The sequence below is a fragment of the Clinocottus analis genome, unplaced genomic scaffold (assembly GCF_023055335.1).
Source record: "Clinocottus analis isolate CAN_PGR_092001 unplaced genomic scaffold, fCliAna1.0.p SCAF_10, whole genome shotgun sequence".
Taxonomy (NCBI): Eukaryota; Metazoa; Chordata; class Actinopteri; order Perciformes; family Cottidae; genus Clinocottus; species Clinocottus analis.
Window position 1 is genome coordinate 4,961,252 of NW_027175821.1, and position 24,869 is coordinate 4,986,120.

A 24,869-nucleotide genomic window follows, 5' to 3' on the forward strand; every position below is an offset into this window, starting at 1 on the left:
GAGAGGAGAGCCGTGGCGCGCTCCTGCGCGCCGCTCGGCCCGGCGTATTAGAGTTGACACGTTCGTATTTGTATTCTTATCTGTTTTTTCGCAGCGATCCCGGCATATTCGGCCCAAACGAGCCAGCCAAAGGAGTACGACACGGAACTGAGACTTTTTTTTTTTTATATGGGACATGAAGCAAACACGCGGGCAAAGCCGCCCCTGATATTTCCGCTGACGTGAGAGTGTGTGCCATTGTTTGGGACCAGTGATGTTTTTCAAAGATGTTGCTTTGTGCTGTTAAATAGTGAACACTTGTAATGAGCTTTCCGCGCCGCTGCACGCTATGGTGAGGAGAGAAATGTGTTATTTGGCTGTGCTTATCCAAGCAGACTAGGTAATAAGGGTGTAATGGGGGAAACAGTGGAGTTGAGATCCAATAGAAAGCAGGGGGTCCTGCTAGAATACACAAGCAAGCCCGCTTTATCAAAATCTGCAAGGAGCCGTTTGGGACAGCTCGTGTTCAAATACGGAGAATATAAACTGAAAAGAAGAAGAAAAAAAAAGGATTTACTCCAAATGTGCCTGTTACGTTCAGAAAACGTGAAACACATACAGCCTGGCTGTATAATTTGAAATGAGGATTTCAGCATCGCACCGCAACACGCAGTGCACGACAACAGCACTTTCTTAATCAACACTACTCAGTGGATCAGACCAAATATCAATTAGGCTTCGCTTCCCTCAGTCAGCCTGACATTGTAATAATTAGTAAGGAGGTAGGAGTCATTTTGTTTGATCAGTCGCGAGCGATTTATTCGTTCTGACATCATGTTAAGCCGTTTACCCTTTCAACCTGTTTTTGCTGCTGAATCAGTTCGGCATCCTGGATAGATCCTTCACATGCGTAGTGTGCAACCCCCCCCCCAAAAATGTGATCACATTTCTTCAGTGAGTGCAGTTAGTGACAGTGTGGGCTCCGTGACGGCTCTTACAGCTTGATGGAGTAGAGCAGCAGGGCACATGGGGGCTGAGCGAAGGGTCAATTGTTTCTCTAACTGGGTGTAACAGCTGTCATTGGGCACCAAACTTATTTGATAAAAATGAGTGTGTACTCTAAATTCAGATGTAAAAGTCTGTGTCATACTAGACCTTGTCTTATTAAAATAAAATACAGCACAGAAGACAGATAACTACTTTGGCGCAAACTATGACCACAATGTGGACAGGAAAGTCAAAATTGTTGGAGCAAGACAAATATGTTGGATGAAGGAGAATACATTATCCACATGTAGACTTGAGGCGAGCCTGAATAAAGTTCATTACCATCAGCTCCTAATGGACTGGGAGGTAAGTCCACAAAAAAAAATGTTTCTAGCCCAGAAGGCTCAGAGCAGCAAAACACAAACATACAGCTTCCCCCAAAAAGACTCCAAAGACACTCCAAAAACGGTTCCAAAGGGAGACGATGTTCCTTTTTAAGTTGAATTCACGCTTCAGGAAACACTGAAATTCCAGTGAAGCGTTTCATGCATAATAATGTGCAGTAAGTAAGTTATTTCAACAGGCAATGATATCTTTTGAGTAAGACTGGAGTATAACTAAAGTAAGCTGCAGCAGGACTTCAGTGCACATCCAGAAATATAGTGAGCAAAGTAATTATTTCCCAAAGGTTTTTTTTTTTTTTTTTACATAGTGGCAAAAGCAGAAATGAACCTATTTCTATCATTTTTTTATTAAACTGCTTTTATAACGGAAACGAGGGGTTTTGATAATTAACAAAAAAGATTCTTAGAGTGCAAAAATCCCATCTCGGGATCTGTGATCTGACTCAGGACATTTGATGCACTCCAGATATTTAATGGACCAAAGACGCCCCCAAAAGTTGACTTGCAAAAATGTGCATCGTGCCTGCATCTGCAAATACATGTGCAGGAGAAAGAAGCCTGCAAAATCAGTTAAAAATCATGTAAAAAAACATAGTCTGTCTCTGGAGTATGAGCTTTTATGCAGGTGGGTCAATAAGCCACTAACTCGGCAACAGCTTGACTTACCCTTTTTTTAGCCTCACACCATTCAGTGTGCATCAGCACAATAAAACATTACTTCCTGAGAATAGCCCGGTATGACCTCAAAACTTCTCAGCGAGCGAGATGCCGAAACGCCAACGAACAACATCATTATAATTTAATCAAAGTTAATCATATTTTCGAGTGTGGCCCCATCAGCGCATGAATTACTAATATCCCAGGTCAGTTCAGATATCAAACCTCCCCTTCAGACCGTTTGTTGGACGTTCAATAAAGCACAAGGACATTTTTCAGAACTCCGTCAAGACAAGAAAGTGTCTCCTCTGACCATCTTGCTTGTGAACTACAAGCTGCTCTGGAGGAGAACACATTGTTTCCATCCCTCAACTCTCAAGTACAAGTTACAAAAATATCTGACTGAAAGAAGAAGAAAAACTCTATTCATCTGCCGCTTCTCTCCCTTCTCCTCCTACTCCTCCACCTCCTCCCATGGTGTCACAGTCCATATGGTGCTGCAACACTGTTGGTCTCCTGTGACCACACTTCCCACGATGCATCTGTGACTCTGGGCTTCGGAGAGGGAGCTGATAGGCTTGGGAGGACTGTGGTATCGACCAGCTATCGCCTGGTGTGAGGTCAGCTCGCTGCAGCAGTGGACTGTGTCCAGACGGCACACACCACTGACTTCCAGTCTTCCGTGCGTCCCGCCAATCAATCCTCCATTTTCTACCGCTTGAACAAGATGCGCCATTTCTGTGTGCCTCGAAACATTTCCTTTCCTTAAACTAATGCCGAATTGATCCGTTTCAATGCTCACAGTCAGATGTGAGACCTTGACAATGGGTCTCCCTTGTGAAAGTTACTGTAATGAAGATGTTCCATTTGGAAAATACCATCAAGGACTCTCCATTAATTTATGTTGTTTTTTTGTTGTTTTTACTGTTATTCTTCTCTCCTCTGCATTAGTGTGCCGAGCTCTCTTCCTCACTTGTCTGTGTCCATGCAGAGAAAACAGAGCTTAGCACAGATCAATCCCATTGAGTTTGACTTCTCTCAGTAGCCGAGGATCAATACTGCCTGTTTCATGTCCCTGTGCAATATACACACATGTGCACACACACACACACACACACACACACAGACACACACACACACACGGTTTAAAGACATGCCTATAAGAGCTGGCCCACCCCTTTAGAGATGACCTATCGGCCTATCGGCTGACTCACTCCCCAGGGGCACACAGAGGTTCATTATGACAGGCTTTCCGGTGCTAAAGGTCTGCTTTGGTCCTGTGCCGCAAAGTGCAGCATTTACACCATCTGATCACATTACCAGCTTGACACCGAGGCCTCGCAAGTAACACGCAGTAGCTGAAAGTATGCAGCGGGGGAAAAAAACCTGTTTGTTGCATGTGTGATAGCAGATGTTTAGGGATCACATCACAGGACGGGGGCGGCTCTAAAAAGTGGGCTCAACCACACGAGCTGGACAGGACAGGATGTTTACCCTCTCGAACCGTGTGGTATTTCATCTCTTCAGTGCTTCATGATAATATCCCAAACATTTTGGGCAAGACATGTTTATTGGCTCTCTTGTCCAGAGGGAGAAGATAAGTTTGATACCACTCTCAAGTCTGTCTGTAAGCTAAATATGAAGCTAACAATAGCAACCTGCTAGCTTAGCTAAGTACCCAAATGGGAGGTAGGGGGACACAGGTAGCCCGGCTAAGTCCAAGGTTAAAAGAAAAGAAAATGGCATTTAATCGCCTCGGTTGCATTTGAATTTATCTGTTTATTGCATACAAAAAGTGGACTTGATTGTCCGTGAACACTAATGTCTCCCGTCCAGCACGGTACGGATCAAGCCCCAAAACTACGGTGTAAAAAAAAAAAAGAAGCCTTTTGCTCCACAAACTCACCTTGCCTGGAGTACTCGTCAGCCTCGTGGTGGACCAGGTCCGTCACGCAGCCGCCGTAGTGCAGCCTCTGCTCGTGGTCGAAGGCCTTGAGCGTCTCGCTGGAGCTGTAGGACTTCTGGGTGGGCACGCGGCACTCGTCCGTGTCCAGGGACGAGGTGTTGTACTGGCCGTCTTTGGAGCCGCGACCCCTGGTGAGGGAGCGGTGCCTGCGATCCTTCAAGTCCATGTCGGGGACTCGGGATGGAGAAGAGATGTGGTGAGGAAGAAGAGGAGGAGGTGGTGGTGGCGGGAAGGAGGGAGAGGGGTGGGGGAGATGGAAGGGACTCCTAGCGGGCCTCCGTAATGTCAATCTCCACTTCAGTCACCTGGAAAACAGCGACAGAGAGAGAGAGGGGAGGGTGGGGGGAGGGGGGGGGAGCGAGTGGAAAAGAAAGTGAAAGGTTGGTATGAAATTAATGGATGCACTGCTGTGACTCACTCTTGCTTTGCATTCCCCGGAGAATATACAAGGAAAGTTAGGTAAGAGGGAGCGTGGCAGATGGCCATTTTCGAGCGACCGGGGGGAGAATATACAACACATCGGAGTATTGACGCGGGATAAGTAAGGCTATTGTAGGGAGAACCAGCGCTGCCAGCGGCGGGGTCCACCGAGATGATAGTCAGCCATCGATTCGGACTGATGAAAAATGGTCGGGCTGGCATTTAAATCTGTGACATAAAAAACAGAGTGTCTCAAAGAGCGTCCAGTCGTTTTCAAACCGATGTCAGCGACGCATGAGCGCCGGCACGCAATGATGTCACGGAACGGCAGAGGAGGAGCGGATAAATAAAAAAAAAAAAGCGGGAGGTAAGCCGAGCGGAAAGACGGGCGGAGTGACGGGGAAAAAAAGGAGACGGCTGGATGAAAGGTAGAGGCCGAGGGGAGAAAAAAAAGAGAAAAATGATAGAAAAAAACCCCAGAAAGAAAAGCAGCCCGATGCAACAGGAAGGATGGAAGAAGAGGAGAAATGACTTGAGGGCATTGCTAGTCTCTCCCTCATTATCAGAGTGAGAATGAATCCTGCTCCCTTAGAGGCTGAAAGGGATAATCAAACACAGCCAGACACACACACGCACACACACACACACACACACACACACACACACACACACACACACACACACACACACACGTCGTAAACACCCAGAAACAACCTCAAATGCACATATGCAGCATAGAGGTGCTGAGATAACGGCGTTTCCTGACCCTGACTCAGCTTGTGGCGCGACTCGTAGCGCGGCTTAACATGTGCACGGTCACCGTCTCGCTGCTTTCTGCCCGATCCAACCGTTGCTATGGATATTGCAGCATGCGACCGGCCCACTTCTAATCCATTTAAATATTAGACTTGTGGATGCAGATTATACATGATTATGATGCTAATACGGCATGATACTACCGCAGCGGCCTTGAGCAACGTATTACATTAGCAGCTAAAGATCAAAGTACAACAATACAACAACCAGCAGTAATTGACGGGAGCGCTTCCAGCAGCTGCCTGTATGGGATATTTATGCTAATAAATAGGTCATCCGTGTTTCTATTGCTTCGGGGTAAAGGGAAGTCTGGTCCACCCACTGCATTACGGCCGTAGCATCGCATTTCCATCAGAAAGCTCTCAGAGTCTGGACGGTATGCATTGAGATCAGAGCGGAGGCTTTCTAAAGAATAGTCATTATCCGATTCAGGGTATGTGATGTAACTAATTGCATGCTGGGAGGGAGGAAGGCATGAGCGAGGGGTGGGGGAAAAGAAGTGAGAGGAGGAAACAAAATGCGAGTCAATCTATTCAATGAGGGCTCATTTTAAAATGCTTAGAAGGTAGTATCCAAAAGTGCCCTGCTATGTCCATTGATTAACAGTAGGTATTAAGTCTCATAAAGAGCTCATTATGCTCCGACATCCATCACACAGGCTATTAGGAGTTCAACCTTAATGTGTTTGTACCTTGAATGGAGGATGTGGAAATAGAAAGGGCTACTGGCTCCGCACATTTGGGGACATTCTGACTGGCGTTATGCAAGTGATGGGGCTTTTGCGATGGAGGTTAGGAGCATTAGTACGACTATTATGTCGGGGAAACGGGCCTAAGCACTGTCGTTTTCATAAAGTTTGAAGTGGGAAGTTTGAAGCAGTTTGATACCGCACTTTGTCAGTGTGTTAGCCTAGCCTAGCTTAGCATAGTGCCTGGAAGCGACGGGGATGAAGCTCGCCTGGCTCCTCGCTGAGTGAGAGATCGTTACTGGAGCGAGTGGAACGGTGGACGGCTCAGAGGTGCATTCTTCTTCTCGTCCTCATGCTAAGCTAGGCTAATAGCCGCCTGGCTTCGGAATGTAATGCACTGAAAAAAGAGTGGTATTGATCAGTGATAGGACTCTGGGAGTCAGCTACGGCTGAGAAATCAATAGAAAACATCCGAGTAACCGTTGCAGTGAAGCGCCGCCACGTCTTCAAACTTCAGAGAGGTACGAACGCGGCAATCGAAGTGGAAGGACTTGAGGAGCAGTTTGCAGGAGTATTCTGGGTTGAGTAACAGGAGAAAGGACACAGAATGAGAGATGGATGGATTAAGAGGAGAAAGCCGAGGGGGTCAATCACCAGATCTGGAACGCATATCCATCACATTCCACCCACGCGGCTGTTTTCCTCAAGGTCGCGGAAACACACACCTTCTAACACACACAAACACACACACACACAGCAAACTTTTTGGTTAATTACTCCGGTGACAACCGTCTAACCCTCCGCGAGCTCATTCATCAGAAGTATAATGACTCATTGTAGTTCTGAATGTTCGCATATCCTGATTTCAGGACATTCGCAGAGGCAAACAACGCATGTAGGCAAAACTTTGCCAGGACCCACTTGGGTCTGTAAGTAGCAGCGTTTCCTTTGGCAGTCGACAAAAGGGTGGTTAGATGAAGGAGAAAAGAGACACGTGCGCGACCGTGAAGTGACCATGAAATCCAGGCAGAATGAGAAATGTAATTGGAAGGCCACAGCGAGGGTGGAGAATTCATTTTCGCAATTACAGAGGTGAAGTTTGGTACGGATAATGGCCTTTTCTCTGCAAATAACAGCTCGGGAAAAGGAGGAGGAAAAAAAAAGAAGAAAAGAAGGAAAATGATACAATGTAAATCCACTGTAACTAGAAATCACACCAAGTTAATAGGAAGCTAATGACATCAATGGATTAGCGAGCATCAAACAAGACAGATTTCCATTTAACCTCAGAGAACAGAGTATAATATCAAAGAAACGAAGCCAGCAACATCAACTTTGTAAACACAGTTCTTAAAAAACATATTTTCGGAAACTCTCTCTCTCTTTCAACCATCTAATGTGCAATCACATGCTTCCGGAGTGTTTCTTACACGTGGACAATACGCATCTCGTTTATCCCAAACTAAATACATCGGACACAAATTATTCTCAATTTAAAACAATATATACATATTGTCAACGCAACAAAGCCGGCGGTGGGTCAGCAGCACTTCAGCAGTAAGTGCATTAGTGCATTTACGGTTAGATATTGCCTCAGGTAAGATGTGTTCTGTTGCATCATGCCTCAAATGTGCCTGAAGAAAGCGCCGCGGAGACGACAGACAGACAGACAGACAGACAGACAGACAGCTCTGGCTGATCGCAATCGACCCGGCCTCGGCTGCGCATATTATTTCACTGCATTTGCAATGCTTACATGCACATTGGCTGGATACCCAAAGACAATTAGCTGCAAAGATTCCATCCAGCCATCTCATTTATCAAACCAATAAGCAGGGAGGCTGTGTGTGTTAGTGTGTGTGTGTGTGTGTGTGTGTGAGAGTGCTCGTGGAGATGCTGTTAAGGGCCATCACGCTGTGGGAGGCTTCCTGTCCAGATGACTCCCACTGCAGCGATCTAGGAGGAGGCTCAACAAGGGCATGTTTACTCTGTAAAAAGCTACAAACTGGCCTGACATTTACTGACATTTATTGATATAGTATATCGTTATACTCCAGACAAAACTACACGACGGAGCTGAGAGTTTGTTGTGTGTGTGTATATTGCAGTAAACAGCGCCGTGTGCAGTATAGCTTCAAGGCTTCAACTAACGATTCTCTCAATAGATGGATCATTAACACTTAACAGGTGTAAAAGACACAAGACACGGAAAAGCCATAAGTCAATACAATAGAAATGCTGCAACTTCCTTTTTCGCAAACATCAAATACAACATTTTGTAGTATTGCACATGAATATATACCAATCCTTCTGTCATTAGACTAATCGATGAACCGTACTTCATCCCGCTCTCTGTTTAAATCTAAACCTGTATATGTTCAACATGCGCGTCTCTTTAAAGAACTGATGAACACGAACGCATATGTTTTTGTACCCACTTATAGCCACAGTAATTTCTATCTGATCTTATCTTACGGTTGGATTCAAAGAGCCCGTGAAGCAGTCATTATCTGGCTCGTTTAATTCAATTGGAACCAAACCAAAGGCAACAATCATCCAACAAGACTGGTGACTAAAAGCCTGATAAGACACAGCATGGAGCTTTTCCATCAGAAAATTCATCCAGTCTTGCAACACTCTGTCAACACTTCTTTATTTGGTGGCTTTTTTGTTTTCTTTCTCTCTCTCTCTCTCTCTCTCACTTTGTTTTTTTTGTTTTTTATTTGAAAGGAATTCAAATAGCAAAAGACGCCCTATTGAAAACACAAGGCCATGTTATCACAAAAGACAAAATTGTGGCTATGAAGTATTTTGCTCTCAATTTTCTGCATTTTTGGTTGTTTTTTTTTTTTTCGGCTGCTGCTCAAATTAAGTTGTTTACGCAGTTTGTTCACAAAGACAAAGAGAGGAAGACTCAGAGTGACTGGGAGAAACAAAAAGAGCAGACGGGGGGGTGAGAGGGAGAGGAGGGGGAGGGGGGGGGGGGCGAGAGTGTAAAGCAAAGAGAGGTTGCGTGAGAATAAAAGGAGGGAAAATGAAGTGTCATATTCGTCCCGTGCTCAATTACGGAGAAAAAAAATCAAATATGTGCATCTTGATTTCAGGACGAGTGTCCTCCTCCAGGCCCCGATACGATACACTTCATCAAAGCCTCCGACTGCGTGTTTAGATTCCCCTCAGGAGCACAACATACTTGTATCTTTAAGCGGGAATCCTTATTATTCTTATGATTAATTACTTCTTTTTCGCCAGTAAATACTTCTCCGAGTGTGCATAATCAACATAATTACTTTTAACACTCGATGGTAATTTAAAGCTTTTGGGACGAATAGCTCATTATGTACAATACGCTTTCAATTTTACAGTATGGATGACAAATTTAAGCTTAGGATAGATGTGCGAAAAATGTCGGCGACGAAAGGCCCGGGCGTCCTGATTACTTCCTGTTCCGAGATGGAAGTGTCTGTGTGTCTGTGTCCCATGTTTCACAGCTCATATGAACATTCTTGCATGTATCTCACGTCCGTAAACGCACCATGACCTCTATCAGTCTCTCACTAACACACTCACACACACACACACACACACAAAGCCGGGCTTCTGTGAGCTTTGGACGGCTCTGACTGAGAGGCTCCTCACCGTCATTAATCATGTCTTCGATCTACGGGCGGCGTGCGCGCACGCTCGCGCACAAACAGACGCACGAGGCGGGAAAAAAAAAAAAAAAAGAGGATGGGCCTTGGGGGGCTGCTGCTTCCGTGGCTCCGGTTCAACTGGAAACCGCCGTCCGTTCCGGGTCCAAGATGAGCCGCGAGCCAACAGCTGAGGGGCGCTCGGGACAGGAAGCGTTTCATCACTCTCTCTCTCTCTCTCTCCCTCTCTCTCTCTCCCACACACACCTCGCCTCATTACCTCACACACCTCTTGCAGCCAAAATAGGAAGAGAGAGAGAAAAAACAACTAAAAATCCCTCGCTTATTAAGTGTGACGGGTCGTGCCGTTCGCTCGCCGTGTCATTATTTGTGTTTGCGTGACTACAAGTTGGCATGTTTGTCGGTCGCTGACATTGCGGTGATATTGATTCGGGGATGTCATTTTTTGGGGGGGGGGGGGCGCTTTCCGCGGTATCGGCGACGATGACATCCGAATGCTGGGATCGTTGTGCGGAGAGGGCTCGTAGCGGGGATTTCAGAGCCCCTCATTAGCAAGCGAGCGCACAATAAGTCAGTGGTAGACTTTACGAATTAGGCCGCCTCTCAACCGCCACGCGACAATAAGGTCACTTACAAAAATAAACCCAGATATATTCCCCGTAATTGAACCTCGTTCTATCAAGATTCCCTGCAAAGTTGATTTTCCTGCTGTACCGAAAACACAGCAGAACGGAAACAAACACACACACACTCGACAGCCGACGGTATTACTGTGTGCGTTCGAAAATGTTGTGCGGCAGCAGTGTCGATTTTTTTTTTGTCGTGCGCACTAATTGTTTTTCCTCTTCGACGTCTGAGTTAACGCTGCGTTCTGGTTCTCTGCGGGCTTTGGCTCGGTGTGAAGGAGGAGGAGGGGGCGTCCCCAGTGCCGAGCCGGGGCTCAGCGCGGTAATTGTGAAGAATTGTTGGGGCCCGCGCAAGAGTACGAGGGATAAAAGTTACACATCCCAAGGTCTGCATGTGTGACTCCGGGTTCGCGGTCCCTGCAGGCGTCGAGATGGATGAAAGTCGCCTCGCGGATCGGGAACTGTGAAGAGAGCGCACCCGCCTTCTGTTTTCCCCTCCGCTGTATGTTTCTTCCCCTCTCATCCCGTCATTTGTCAGGGTGGATGGGGAGGAGACAATACCCCCTCCTCCTGCCCCTCCCTTCCTTGCTCTCGGTGCCTGTGTAATCTCCACACTGGGCTGCAGAGTGCCACAGAGCCTCTGTTTATTAGACTAATCCTTAAATCCACATTCTGCAGGCCTCGCAAACGCCTCGCAAAGCTCTAATCTGACTCAAAACAAAGGGATTAGAGACGACAAGGTCCCTCTCTCTGTCTCTCCGTGTCTTCCAGAGTGGGCTCGGGGTGGCGAGCGCGCACACATCTGCAGAGAGGGGAGGGGGGGGGGGAAGCGCGCTCGCACTGTTGCATGCTCTCGCCCGTCACGCCCGTATTTTGCCAAAGACTGACGCGAGCTGGCTGCGACGAGACAGGCGCTGAGAGCCAAGGTGCAAACAAACTGGGTAATTACACAGAGCTCCAAAAACTCACGGGAGAAATGACGGACAAGATGAGAATGAGCCGTGGGAATGAGAGGCGGCGACAGCAAAGGGGACTATGACGGGGATACCTAAACAAACCTGGCTTAATAACTGAGGGGGCGGATTTGTTTGGACACAGTGGCAGTGGAAAACACAACGTAAAGCAAAATCTAATATTTGTACGGTGTAAATCTGCGTGGAAGAGCCTTCACAGACGCGTCACAACCTCATAAGAGTATAAGCTCGATACGGACAGATCAGATGGGGCCCCTCCACGACACCGCGGGTCCAACATTTTTAGACGGATGCCACAGCTGCGAGGGTGGCACGCCGCTAACGTTGTGTTCTTCACACGGATCTGAATCACAATTTCGATGCGTTTTCTCCTCGACGTGGATCATGAATAATGCAACAGTAACGACAAATGCAACAACATCAAAAAATCAGCGCAGAGATTGCGTTCGCTCGGTTGTTAATGCTAATTTTACACCGCGATCTTCAAGTGAGAACAGGTCCGTTTAGCGAATGTAGCATCCGATAACGATGACAAGTGGGCTCCGTTTATTTTCTGGCTCCTTTCACACAGCTAACAGGTTTACTGGGTTGTCGCTTCATGCGAAAAGACTTCTTTTTTTTAAAAATCTCATAAAAAAAAAAGAAAAGAAAGTGGAATGAGTAAAAATGGTGCAAAATCACCGTTCATTTTGAATGTGGGGAGTGCGTTTGGAGCAGCAGACGATGGAAAAAAATGATCTCTCTATATTTTATGACAATATTGTTTCAACATCGATATTGAGGTCCAAAGCAAATGTTGAGATATTTTAATTATCTCCATACAGCCCGTCCAAAAAACTCAAGTTTAGCTTCTTTTGCTGTGGAGGTCTGGCAGTTCAGTTGTCCGTGCCTTCGTTTGTACTTCGGTCCATACTCGGGCATTACGGTGCCAACAAAAGTTCCAGCATGGGCCTTTCCAGAGTTGTTGGAAACATCTTCAATCATCTTTGCAGCCACTTACAAGTGGAGTCCTGAGTGACGTCCCCATATAGCCTGATAGACAGTTTAATACGGTCACCTCACAGTAATTTACCTCCACGTCCAAGTCTTCTCCAACATTGCCACAGCTTCTGCTACGCAATCTGCTATCGTTTGATCGTCAGCTGGTAGGAATCCAACCCAACACCTGCTCGCGGAACTTCATTTCAGCAGGTTTCCCCCTCTGCCCATATTGCTACATCCTCTGAAATACAAATATCAAGTCTGCCGTCTCGGTATCCCGTCTCCAGGCGGACCGCTAACCGCTTGTCGCTAGCCTTTGACAGCTAGCATGCGGGTACACGTTACGTGAGCGTAACGACCATCATTTCCTTGAATGGAGCCGCATTACGCCTGCGAGAGAGAGAGAGAGAGAGCGCAGGAAGGATCTGACCACACTGTGACATCATATCCTAAGGTTATGGCGCACATCCACGCCGGGGATGCGCGTCTGACGAGAGCGTTGGTGCGGTCAGGTTGAAGGTCTCGTGCGCTATCGCAAAAAAGGGCCCGGCGGTCCGCGGATGGATAATGTCAGCGGAGCGGTTTGGCGGGGGGCCACGCTGCCTGTTCTTTTATTCGGCGGTGGGGGGGGGGGGTTCCTGCGCAGCGTGCTCCTTCACCTGCGCCCTCGGTACGAGCTGCAGCGCAGAGTGTCAGGGCAAACTTTGCCGCGGTACCCGTACGCGGTGAGTTATTAAAACAATCGAGTGCTGACAAGCCCTGCATTCTGTTGCCGAGGGAGAGGACTAGGGCTTAATAACTCAGTGTCACGCCTTGACATTCTTACCATCTGTCTGGGTAAAATATTCAAATGTGCAATAAATGTCACTGGGGACAGACGGTGACACTGTCTAATTAACACTATGACAGAGGTGACACACTGAGGGCTTTGGCTGGCTTTTACTGTACAACATGCATCGCCATAGAGCGTGCGTGTCTGTGTGTGTGTCTGTGTCCATGTGCACGCCCTAACCGCGACGCAGAGGTACAGTGCTGCGGGGGCACCGTGGCGTCTTCCTTTTTAACCGCCATTCTGTCTCTTTGGAGGAAAGTCAGCTGTTGTTGGACAAAAGAGGAAAGTGTAGCGCTACCGCAGACGTTGAAAAGTGTAAATGACAGCAGCTGTGGGGCTGTGCAACCCTGGAGCGGGGGATGAGTTCCAGAGAGGAGTCATTTCCTCAAATGTTAAACAGGGGGAGAGCAAGGGGAGGGGGACTGGATCACCAGCCATGTTGCAGGTAGATGCATGTAGATCAGAATCCAGCTGCACGGGGAGCTTCACCGTGAACTCGTGCAGGGGATTTCTTTTCCTCCTCCTCCACCTCCTCCTCCTCTGTGCGGGGGTAACAACCACCAGAGATGCAGAGGGTGAAGTTGATCCTGATGTTAGGCCAAAGGAAAGCTCGGTGGATTCTGAATTAGCAGGTCTAAAACACACGACAGCAGCCGACTGCGTCACACAACATGTGAGACGCCGCCAGAAGCTTAAACGTGGCATTTTACCCGCGACGCCGCGACGGGCTGCAGCGTGACTCAAAAACAGCAGACTCAAAGCCCGTAAAAGTTTGTGTACTGTAATAAAAGAAAAACCGGGTATTTAAAAAACCATGGCAACATGTCGGGGAAAAGGGATGTCTCCAGGATGTTCTGCTTTTGTGTCTGTGTGTGTGTGTGCGTCCATGAATCATTTCATGATGGTTATAGGCAGGAGCACGCAGGTAGCAAACATTAATGCCACAGGCAAGACGATCAAAAGGAGTCTGCAGGTCGCCCTGCGAGGATGGAGGCAGAGTGGTGCTACACACACACACACACACACACACACATATATATATACAACGATAGTGAACTCTGAACAGTAAGCAGAATATGGAACTCATCTCGGGCCGTAGCGAAGAGTAGGAGGCTTTGAAGTTGTATTCCTCACTGTGATATTCAAATTGAAATACATGTTTTAATGCTGAATATATATATTTGCTTGCCAATTCATTCAATCCAGTACATCTCCTCAGTTGCAGACCAGATCAGTCTGCACTAATATTAGTATTCCAACATTTTTGATGATTCAGAGTCCGATTGTCCGACTCTGGTGATCCGATTTAAAAGAAGTGCAGAGCGTCCAATGTCAAAATGAACCGAAGGGAACGGAGATGGAAGTAATCATTCCTCTAAAAAAAAAATCACATGTTTTTCACATCTCACCAAATATTCAGTTTCTATCTATATTTGAGTTTAGCCTTGAAAAAAAAAAAAAAAGAACTGCTCGCTTCTCCAATTTCGCAGAGTTTCCAAGACAGTATCCAAAGTTTTTTTTTTTTCACAATTATTTTTCATAAAGCGGGATATGAACACGTATAGATACTTTTAGGCCAATCTGCCTCATGAATATATACATGAAGTGAGACATTCCACGATAAGCCAAAAATGTCAAACTGTTGGAGAAAGAATAGAAACGACAACAAAAGTAAACAAAAGCAGCCACTGGGATAAATCCAACCCATTTAGTGCACGTGAAGCTGCAGCGTTTCACTGAATAATTGAACGCTTAGTTTAAAAAAAGTAACTTATGCAGCTGCGTGTCATTCGCGTTCAACAACCGTTCAACATTTCACGGATATGAAATTGTGACGATTTTGCGTCACGCCGTCTATTTAGATCAATACGTGTGTTGCTGAGCTCCCCAACATGTTAAAGCGCCGTCTTATTGTCGACTGGACTTCACCCATCTGCACACCCTCTCTGAACCCGCCTCATTAGGCAATCAGCCAATCAGCTCCCGGCTTCCCCCCCCCCCAAGCCAATCACCTCACTCTTCACCACTTTGCATTCATCCTCTCGACAGTTGCTATTTATTTAAAGTCCTGGTTTTTTCCCCAGTTTGTTCCCACGTGGTACTCTCTTCTGCCCGGCCTCCACCAAACCTTGAATTCAAGTTATTTCTCCAAGTTGCCGCTCCGTTCAGCCCCCGGCGTCCGGGTCCGCCTGCTCCGCTCTGCGTGACATTTATACAGTAATCCTCCGCAAAAGACCACAGAAATATTTCATCCGCTCTCCAATTTGTACATTACGACTTCATAAGCGACCGCCGCGATGCGTTTTTAATATCTGAAATAACACCAGAATTTCACCGTGGGTATAAAACATACACACTTTTTAGCTGCCAGAATGAGTTTAAACTTTGAGCACCGCGGCTCTCCCACTCTCGCTGCTTCTCTCTCGGCCGGCGCCGCTCTCACTTCCCTCTCTCCGTGCTCTGTGAGAGGCTGTTGTATGAAGCACCTTTAATGGGTTTGTGAGGGATATGTTGGACTTGAGCAGGAGATTTGACACACTGTGTGCACGTGTGCGTGTGTCTGCCTATTGTGCCTCGTATGTGTGTGCGTGCGTGTGTGCTTTTTGGATTGTCATGTAGGGTCCTGTATTACGCCGCTTTTCCACTTGTGCCGCTGTGCGCGCTCGCACTCCAAAGCCATTAGATTCTATACGAAATCCCGGAGCTGAGAACTTTGAAGCCGGGAGCGCTGCAATCGACAGGGCCGGCTCGCCGCCGAGCACGTCTCTCCGCTCTTGATCTCCGATACTGTAGCGATCTCCGCTGCAGCCGCGCTTGTGCTTTGCACACACGCATTTTGACTCCGTTGCTTTATCCGTTCTCCCCCGGCCCACGCGGCGGGAGGGTGGAGGGTGGAGGGTGGAGGGTGGTAGTGTGGGGGGGGGGGGGGGGGGGGGGGGGGCTGGCATCTGTGTTTGGGATGCACGCGATGGCACCCGTGTTTTTCTTCGCATGCCGCGGATAAGCGCTCGCCTGCTCGGGCCGGCCGTGTCTGCGCTCCTAACTGCCGTCGACTCATCGTCTCGGGAGTGGTGTTTGTGCCTCCGGGGGCCGATCTGGAGACGGCCACGGCCGCTCCGGCACCAATGACATAGCTGACTGGTCGCATTTAGCATGCTAGATTTAGCTTCATTAGCGAGGACGAGGCTGGGAAGGCACGCCGAGGAAAAGAAATGAGGGGTGAGACGGGGAGAGGGAAAGGGAGAGAGGGGAGAGAGGGGGGGGCAGCTCGGCCACTCTGCAGTAGAGCTGGACAAAAAGCCAAAGCTGTCTCATAAAGATACTTTATAAAGCAGCCATATCCATAATGGCCACGCAATAGAGAGGAATGGATTAGGGAGCAGTTGGAGTCAAATTAAAGCACACCGCACTGGGTTCGAGTACACAGTGAGTCAAAACCATCCAAAAAAAAACCAAAACATTTTATGAAAACACGCTTTATGGACTGAAAAAGTTATTCATTCTAAAATAATTATCTCTAATTCAATATCCAGTCTTCCCGACAAAAAAAATACAAAAAAAACAAAAAAAAACGCATTCACCGCAAATAAGAACGCCACCAATCTACCGAGCGGGATGAGATATATTTAGACGTATTGCGCAATCCTTCATGCAACAAGTGCACTGGCGGGCGATCCTTTTTAAAACGGCGTCTTCATTCGAGAAATGTCTCCACTTTGGCACGACAGAAAACAGATGAGCTATCACATCCAATTGACAGATTTGTTCCGCTCGTATTATGAAAAATAAAGTCTGTGAAATTGAAAATAGGAACGACTGACTCTTGCGGTGATGAGACGGGGTTTTTTTTTTTTTTTTCCGTGGCGACTGGAGATAATATCTCAGACTGGGACTTTTTATCGCAGAAGAAGAGCGAGGAAAAAGGACATGCAACCCCAAGGTCATACCTCAGAAAAAACACACGTTGCCTAATCCCTGCACACTTCAAACATGCATGTGCACCTACGACACCATAAGGCTACACGTGCGCGCGTGTGTGTGTGTGTGTGTGACGGATGCACACCGTCCAGCTCTGACAACGGATTGGTATGAGGCCATCATTGCACTTAGCCCCGTCTGTCCCCTCCGCTCCTCCGGGGTCAATGTCACAATAACTGTCGGCGACAGGAGGGGGTTTCCATGGCAACCCGGGAGATTTTTCTTTTTCCGGCATCTCGGTGCGCATGCCCCCCCACCACCCCCCTCATCCCCCCTCCCTCCTGCACCACGCCGAACCATTACGACGACGGCGGTGATACCAGATGAGCGGAGCTCGCTGCCAAGCGAAGTGCCATCTTTCTTTTTTTTGTTTTTTTTTCAGAAAACGGCTTCGACCCCCAAGTGTCCTCACGTCAGGATTCGGGGGCCAGACGACACACTGTGGATCACCGGTCCCGCAGTTACAATATGCGAAGGCAACGCCGGGAAAAGTTGTCCCTCTTCTTCTTTTTGTCCGACGCCTCCACTGGCACTTTAGAAAACCCTGTTCGTGAAACCTGTTCTGTAGGCTGCCACAAAAAAAAAACAACAAAAAAACAACAACGAAGGGACTGCGTGGGGGACTTTCTGTTACCACGGCACCCTTGTCCAATTTCTCGAAAGAAACAGCGGCGGCGGCAGCAGAAAGCAGCGGCGGCGGCAGCAGGAGTAGTAGTGGTAGTTGTTGTTTCAGATGTGGCATGGAGTGTTCAAAATAATAGTGGTTGTATTTTGGTGGCAGCAGCCGCACCAGTCTTGTATAGTGCTGTATTGATGAAGATTGGAGTGGAGTGCTCTCCCCCCTCCTCCTCCTCCTCCTCCTCCTCCAAACACACACACACACACACACACACACACACAGGCCTATATTGGATTTCACGCTGGCTGCCCATTCACCAGACACTGCAGTGCATTCCTAACCGAGGGGCCTGGAGGCAATACGGCTGCTTTATTTGTTTATAATGTTTAGGCTTTTCCCGCAAATGGCTCGCGCCGCAGTCCCCGATAACTATGCACAGTTACATCTCGGCAATCGACTGGGCGAGTTTCGACATGAGTCGCCGCGGCAGCTCAATTCATTCGGAATGGACTTAAAAAAATAAATAAAAATCCAATGGCGGCGCCTAAGTGGAGGGGAGGGGGACGGGAGGGAGGGAGGAGGGGGGGGGGGGGGAGAGGAGAGAAGAAGGGACGATGTTGGGGGAGGGAAGGAGGGGGGGAGCAAACGATGGGAGGCTGACGTTGTACTTCTAAAAGGAGACGACCCGCACTGATGGCTGCTCAGTTAAGAAAGACGTTGACGGAGAGCTCTCCTCCCATCTTCTCCCCCACTCAAATATGAATGGCAGATAAAAAATGGATGCCTTCCCCCTGCTCTTGGTCACTGAACACCCCCCCCCCCCCCCCCTCTCCTCCTGTCTCTGAGTGAATCTACACAGACCTCCTGACACATCTGTGTGTGTGCTATCCTTCTGGCTACAGCAGCTCCCGCAACAAAATCCATAAAGCGCCAACTGCCAACTTCCACAACTCCACTTCCATTAAGAGATATGATTACATCCGAGACAAATTCCCTGGAAAACTCTCAGCCACCGGAGTGAAACTCTAATTTACTGAGCTGATGACAGACGGTGACACCCGGGTGACAACGCAGGAGGAATCAAGTGTTGCGCTAGGTTGTCCCGGGGATGACACACAACAAAAACGCAGGAACGGCGTCTGGGAAGCGAACTGGTGTGAGTCACGTCACGGCGATGTGTGTGTGTGTGTGTGTGTGTGTGTGTGTGAACTAGTCTGATTCATCGCTAAGCGCGCGTGTGAGAATCTCCCGTCCTCACTAGCCTCCTCCTTGTCCTTTGCCAGCTGCTCAGCTTCTCACTCCATTTGCTCCAGACTTCATACACATCTGCCCACAAAATCCATCCATCTCTTTCTCTCACTCACACACACACACACACACACACGCGCGCACACAGCCCACAAAACACACACTAAACACACTGAACACACCTCTAAACACTTATCGCTGGCTCGTGACAGGAACAAACTGAGCGGCGGCCTCCGCGTCAACCAAGGTCGGCCGCGAAAGAAACCCACCAAATTTACCTCTCCTCCTAATTACTTTCGCCTTTTCTCCGGCGAGCTCGCTGCACGTTCTCCCCGCGTGTGAAACGGAACGTCCTTGCAAACTTTCGGCGGCGTCTCAGAAATTCCTTTTTTCTACGTGGTTGTAGCAAATAAAGAATCTGAAGCCTCCCAAAGGCTCCTGTGAAGTGAAGGATGAAAGCATGTGAGCGGTAGAGAGAGCTGGAGAGTGTGTGTGTGTGTGTGTGTGTGTGTGTGTGTGTGTGTGTGTGTGTGTGTGTGAGGGGTTGAGGGGGGGTGATTCAGTCTCCTGAGTGAGGGAAGGGAGAGAGAGAGAGAGACGGAGAGAGACAGAGAGGGAAATAATAGAAGAAAAAGTGTCCTCTGGTTAAAAATAAAAAAACAGCTCATTGATTGCAACCGTTTCCCTTTAACCTCAAACGGTAGGTTTCTGAGGTGAAAGGGGGCGGAGACCAGGAGGAGGGGGGGGGGGGGGGGCTGGTAATCTTCAAAAAAATAGATGGAGCAATAGGCATCCGTCGTTTTTCCACAGGCTCTTGGAGGCGCCAGCATCTCTCAGAAAAAAATGACAGTTCTTCTCCAGGAATTTGGTTCTGTAATTAACCTGCTCGTTTGCTAATTTGACTGTAATCAAGCCTCTCATCTTTCCCAGCGGGGGAGCCGGAGCTCTTTGAGCAGACAAGGCAGGAGACAGTAGCGGTGAGCTCAGTGATGAGTTGCATCAAGAGCCTCCTCCACCTCCTCCTCCTCCTCCTCCTCCTCCTCCTCTCCTTTACTTCACCTTCCCAGGAAAAAGAAAAGAAGGGAGAAGACTCGCGGCGAGCCAACAGGTTGAGGTGAAATGCAAAGCGAAGGCGGACGCGTACGGTAAGGTGGAGTGTGAGAAGGGAGGCACCGGGCTCTCCTCGGGGGCTGCTCATGTCTGCTGGAGCCCTGCCGTGTGTCTCGGCCCCTGCAGCCTGTGTTAGGCTCGCGCACACACACACTTCAGAAACACACACACACACCTTCACGATCGAGGCCCAAACTATCCGGCTGACATTTTACATCTGTCGGGACCGAAACGCGCGCGTCCCTTTCTTCTCCCCGTGGACGATCGCAATCCTCTCCGTCGCGCCCCTTCTTTCCTCTCGCTCTTCATCTGCATGCCCCTCCTCCTCCTCGCCCCAACTCCATCTGTCGCCAATGGCAACAGAGGCGCGACAGGGCGGCGGCGTCAGGCCGCGCTATTCGTCTCCATGTGAACTTCCCAGGTAACAGTTGCGGCATGTGCAAGAGAGAGAGAGAGAGAGAGAGAGAGAGAGAGAGAGAGAGAGAGAGAGAGAGAGAGCTCCGCTTCGGCCCCGGAGTCACCTGCGAAGCCTCAATTTGGAGCCTCAGGTGGATTCTGATTGGCCGGCACTAGATCGGTTAATTGGAGACGGATATTAATGTAGTGCAGCGTGATTGCATCAGACAGCTCCGATGCATTTATTTCAGAAATCATATGAAGAGAATAATATCTGCAGTATTGAACTTTCAGAGGCCTGTTTGCATCATAGTTAAAGATTCTCAGGGATTCTTTTTCATTTTATATATATATATATATATATATATATATATATATATATATATATATATATATATATATATATATATAATTGTGACTCATGGTGAAACATGTAAGTGTGACAGGTCGATGCGATGAAAGAAAGGAGCGGTTTCATCCAATTAGGCGCTCATATAGGCTACACAAACTTGGAGAACCAACATACTTGAATATAAATACTTTGATGAAATTGTATAATTCTTTGGTGGTCTGTTTAATTGGCACAAGTACAGCCAGAGGGAGGCAGACTGAGACGAGGGGGAAGTTATTTAAGAACAGAGAGGCTCTGACTCAAACGGTCGGTTTTCACGGAGACAGAAGAAGAAGAAGGAAGAAAAAAAAGGATCTCTTTGACGCATCGACTGTGACTGAAGAAGTTCTCCCCGTCCCGGCTCTTCCTCCATCATTCTCTTTATGTCTAATAGTTTTTTATATTTAATTCAGAAGCCAACTGCCACGCCGACTCAATCTCAGTTGCTCCTTTTTGCTCCTTTCCCGTCAGCCCTCTTCTTCTTCTTCTTCTTCTTCTTCTTCTTTTTTTTTCCAGCACTGCTCTGTGGTTGCTCTCCAGATGACACCACAGCAGGTGTTGTGATTGGAGGGATCAGCTTCGTCTCAAGCCGAATCAGACGCTCCGCGAGGTGTCCAGGAACGAGGAATAATCCCTTAATGAGACCGGCACACTGACATACTTGTACCGGTGCACGCGCGCGCGCGCTCAAAGCAAACAACAACAACAACAACAACAAAAAAGGACACGGAGGAATCAGCCCCGCGGAGGACGCGAGGCAAGGATGCATCCTCGGGGTCTAATGATTGGTGCTTTCTGCCGCGTCGCGCGAGGCATCTGCATGCAGTTGCCATCTCGACACAAAAGTAAAGTGCTCGGTTGGCATGACGACGGCGGCGGCGGGCCTGAGTCAGAGTCGAAGGAGCGACCGGGCCCAATTATGGATGTCTGGTCGAATGCGCCCACGCACAGATCGGACGCTCACACGGGTAACACCCCTTTCCCCCTTTACCCCGCGCGATGCACGAGCCATAAAAGGTGAGCGAAAGGATGCATCTCTCCAATTTTTTTTACCCACAATGCACTTGGCGCCCACCATCTGGTCTTACGACCCGCGGAAGCACCTTTACCCGACACTGTACAGCGCTTTTCTAGTCTCCCGGCCGCTCAAAGCGCTTTAACGCTACGATGACATCATTCACCCGTTCACACCCTGGTGGGAGGAGCCACATCAGTCACATCAACCATTCACACTCCGTAGGCGCAGCTACAAGGGAGCGATTTAGGGTAAAGTGTCTTGCTCAAGGACACATCGACATGGGCTAGAGGCGCCGGGGATCGAACCACCGACCCTCTGGTTGAAAGACGATCCTGCTCACCACAGCCGCCCTTTCGACAGTTTCTGCAGAAGGCTGTCTCAGTGAAATTAAGTTTGCTGCCTCCAACGGATGCAAAAGAAAGAAAAAAAACCACACACTAAAACTTTTACTACTTTTTTGTTGTTGTTTTTGCTTAAATCTCCGGTAGTTTCCAGCAGAAGTTGCTCGTGGGCCTCGTGGCTGGGCTGTTCTCTTTCTGCTTTCTTTACACTATACAGAGACATAACTCGCCTACTCTTCAAAAGGCTGAGCCGCATCAGGGCCGCATAAAAAATTCCCTGATGAAGCAGGATCCAAATGAGCTGCGCGTTGCAGTGGAGAAAGAAGTCAATAAAAGTGGATGGATTTTCAACCGGGGAACAATTATGTGTTTGTTTTTTTTTGTGTATGTGTGGTGGGATGATGTTTACCGCAGTATTCCTCACAGTTTGTATCCTTTCTACCTGTGTGTATCAATGTGCTTTTACCGACAATGGTGGAGCCCTCTAATCAGCAACAACAAGGTTTGTGAATACACGGTGTGTGTGTGTGTGTGTGTGTGTGTGTGTGTGTGTGTGCACGCACGCCCTCCGCCCAGCAGCCCTCCACCTCCAACCCCTCCGGGCGTGGCCAGAGGGGAGAGCGGATGGAAGACACAAGAACACACACACTCCTGTGGGATTACGACTATTTTTAGATAAGCGCCCCCTGGCTGTGCTGGAGCGGCAGACATGTACCTGTGACTAATCCATAACACATGCGTTCAAACGAGCGCCACGCGCCCACAAAACCCAGCGTGGCCGCGTGCACACGGGGCTCGCCCGTGTGCACGCAAATGAAAAAAAAAAGGATGTAACGCTCGCCTCCATTTGATGGATTCATTTGTATTTCTTAGCACGCGGGCACGACGGAAGTGGAGTGAAGTGATTATCGTTTTGAAACGGGACTTTGTGGGCGGAGCCTGCGTGGATGGGCCATCAGGCCTTTGCCCCCGCCCCCACCCTCCTCGCCGCCGCCACTCCGAGACAAACCGCAGTTGCCACAGCAGCGCCGCCGCCACCGAAACCCTCCCCCTCCCTCCCTCCTCCTCCCCCCGCTCTCACCTCTACAGACAGAGAGGTCCCGTCTAAGTTTCAAACCCTGTAAAATATTCATCAGCGCCAAAAAAGGAAAACTTTTAATATACATGAAACAAGACCCCGCCGCCTTTGTTAGGCGCTCCCTATCTCTTGCTCCCTCTCTCTTCCTCCCTCTCTCTCGCCCGGTCCCCTCTCTGTGGTTCTCATGAATAATGAAGGCCCCATACAATCCAGTGGCTCAGATTGTCCCTGCAGTCGGATACAGCTCTCCTGTATTGATCAAATAAGGCCCCTTAAATAATTAACCGGGCGGGGGGGGGGGGGGGGTGTCATGCAAATGAGTGGCCGTGCGCCCCGTGAGCGTCTCTCTCTCTCTCTCTCTCTCTCTCTCTCTCTCTCCGTGCGCCGGTGTGGCTGCGAGTTCAAAACGCCAGAAGTTGCCGGAAGGTTCGCGTCCGCGGGCCTGCGAACGCGTCGCGTCTCACTTAACAAGTACGCGACACTCAAATCGATGGAATCAATTACTACGATCAGCTGCTCTGATCCCAACACGCCTTCACTGTCCTCTCCTGCATCGCAGCCCTTTCTTCATGAACGTCCCCCTCTCTCCAATCCTCCCTTCTTCCCCCCCCCCCCCCCCCCCCCCCTCCTGGTAGCGGTAGGTGATAAATGCTAGCAGTGAGGAAGCACGAGATAAAGCAACAAGGACAGAAGAATAACACGGGCGGGGGAGAAAGAAAAAAAACATAATTTGTAGCGAGCGGCATCTGCGCCGAGCCCGCGGTTTAACCGAGAGTTTACAAACTGTGAGAGAAAGGAGATGAGATAACTTTCACTCATTGTGCTCCTCATTCATCCTCCTTCTTCAATAGTTCTGGCAACATACAGGCGCTTGGAAAGGGAACCTGCCATGCGACTTTGTCTCTTTCTTCCAAGGACGGGCTCTTTGTAATGCAACAGTTCTTTGTGACAAACAGCTCATTTTCATTCAACCCTCATTTCCTTCTCCACCCTCCACCTCCCCCTTCATTCTGTGACTTCTGTGTGATACGAGTGGGTGTCTTTTCTCAAGTTACCTTTTTAGTTTGAGGTTGGTTTTTTTTTCTGTCTTTTGAAATGGATGTAAAGTTGCCCCTGTGACGCATGGCGTTTGGCAGGGACCGGCCAGCCAGCGTGCATTGTGGTGACTCACTGGGGGAGAGGGGGGGGGGGGGGTCGTTTGATTCTCACTGAACGTTCTCTGAGTCACGGCATAAAAGCAAAAGACATTTCTGTAATGATAAGTTATATTCATCGTTACATCCTTATAGTCATGGTCCCTGCTGTGCCTCTCTCTCCCCTCCAGCCTGTTTTCCCTCGGTGTTTCCTGTTGGTCCCAGTTCGTCCTGTGTGTGGGTGTGTCTGCCTGGGGGGCGTGGCCTTCCCTTCCCTGCCGCCAATTAACCTGCACACATGCAACCCATTCCCCTCATCAAGCCCCACAGTATTTTAACCCCAGCGCTCCCTCCACTCCTCGCCAGATCGTCTGCTCACATCCAAATAACGGCCGCCGCTTCTGATTCCCGGTTCCCTTTTGTTGTGTGACCTTGGCTTTCTCCAGCCTCAGTCTCTCAGCCCACCTCATGGTCACTGCCTCGTCAACCCAACCGGCCAGCAGCCCGCATTGGACGCCATCACCGACTCCCTCATCCTTTTCCACCTCTTGTTCGGTTCAAATAAAGCTAATTG

At 48.7% G+C, this 24,869-nt stretch overlaps 1 protein-coding gene across 4 annotated transcripts in view; it reads right to left on the minus strand.

The window, feature by feature from the left end:
* The window catches only part of tenm2a (teneurin transmembrane protein 2a), a 199,878-nt gene that overhangs the window by 147,712 nt on the left and 27,297 nt on the right, over positions 1 to 24,869 (minus strand). For all 4 annotated transcript variants that reach the window (XM_068583910.1, XM_068583892.1, XM_068583902.1 and 1 more), the window contains exon 2: positions 3,934 to 4,298. In XM_068583910.1, the coding sequence (XP_068440011.1) occupies positions 3,934 to 4,159 (226 nt within the window). In that variant the 5' untranslated portion in view covers positions 4,160 to 4,298. The remainder of the gene's footprint in view (positions 1 to 3,933; positions 4,299 to 24,869) is intronic.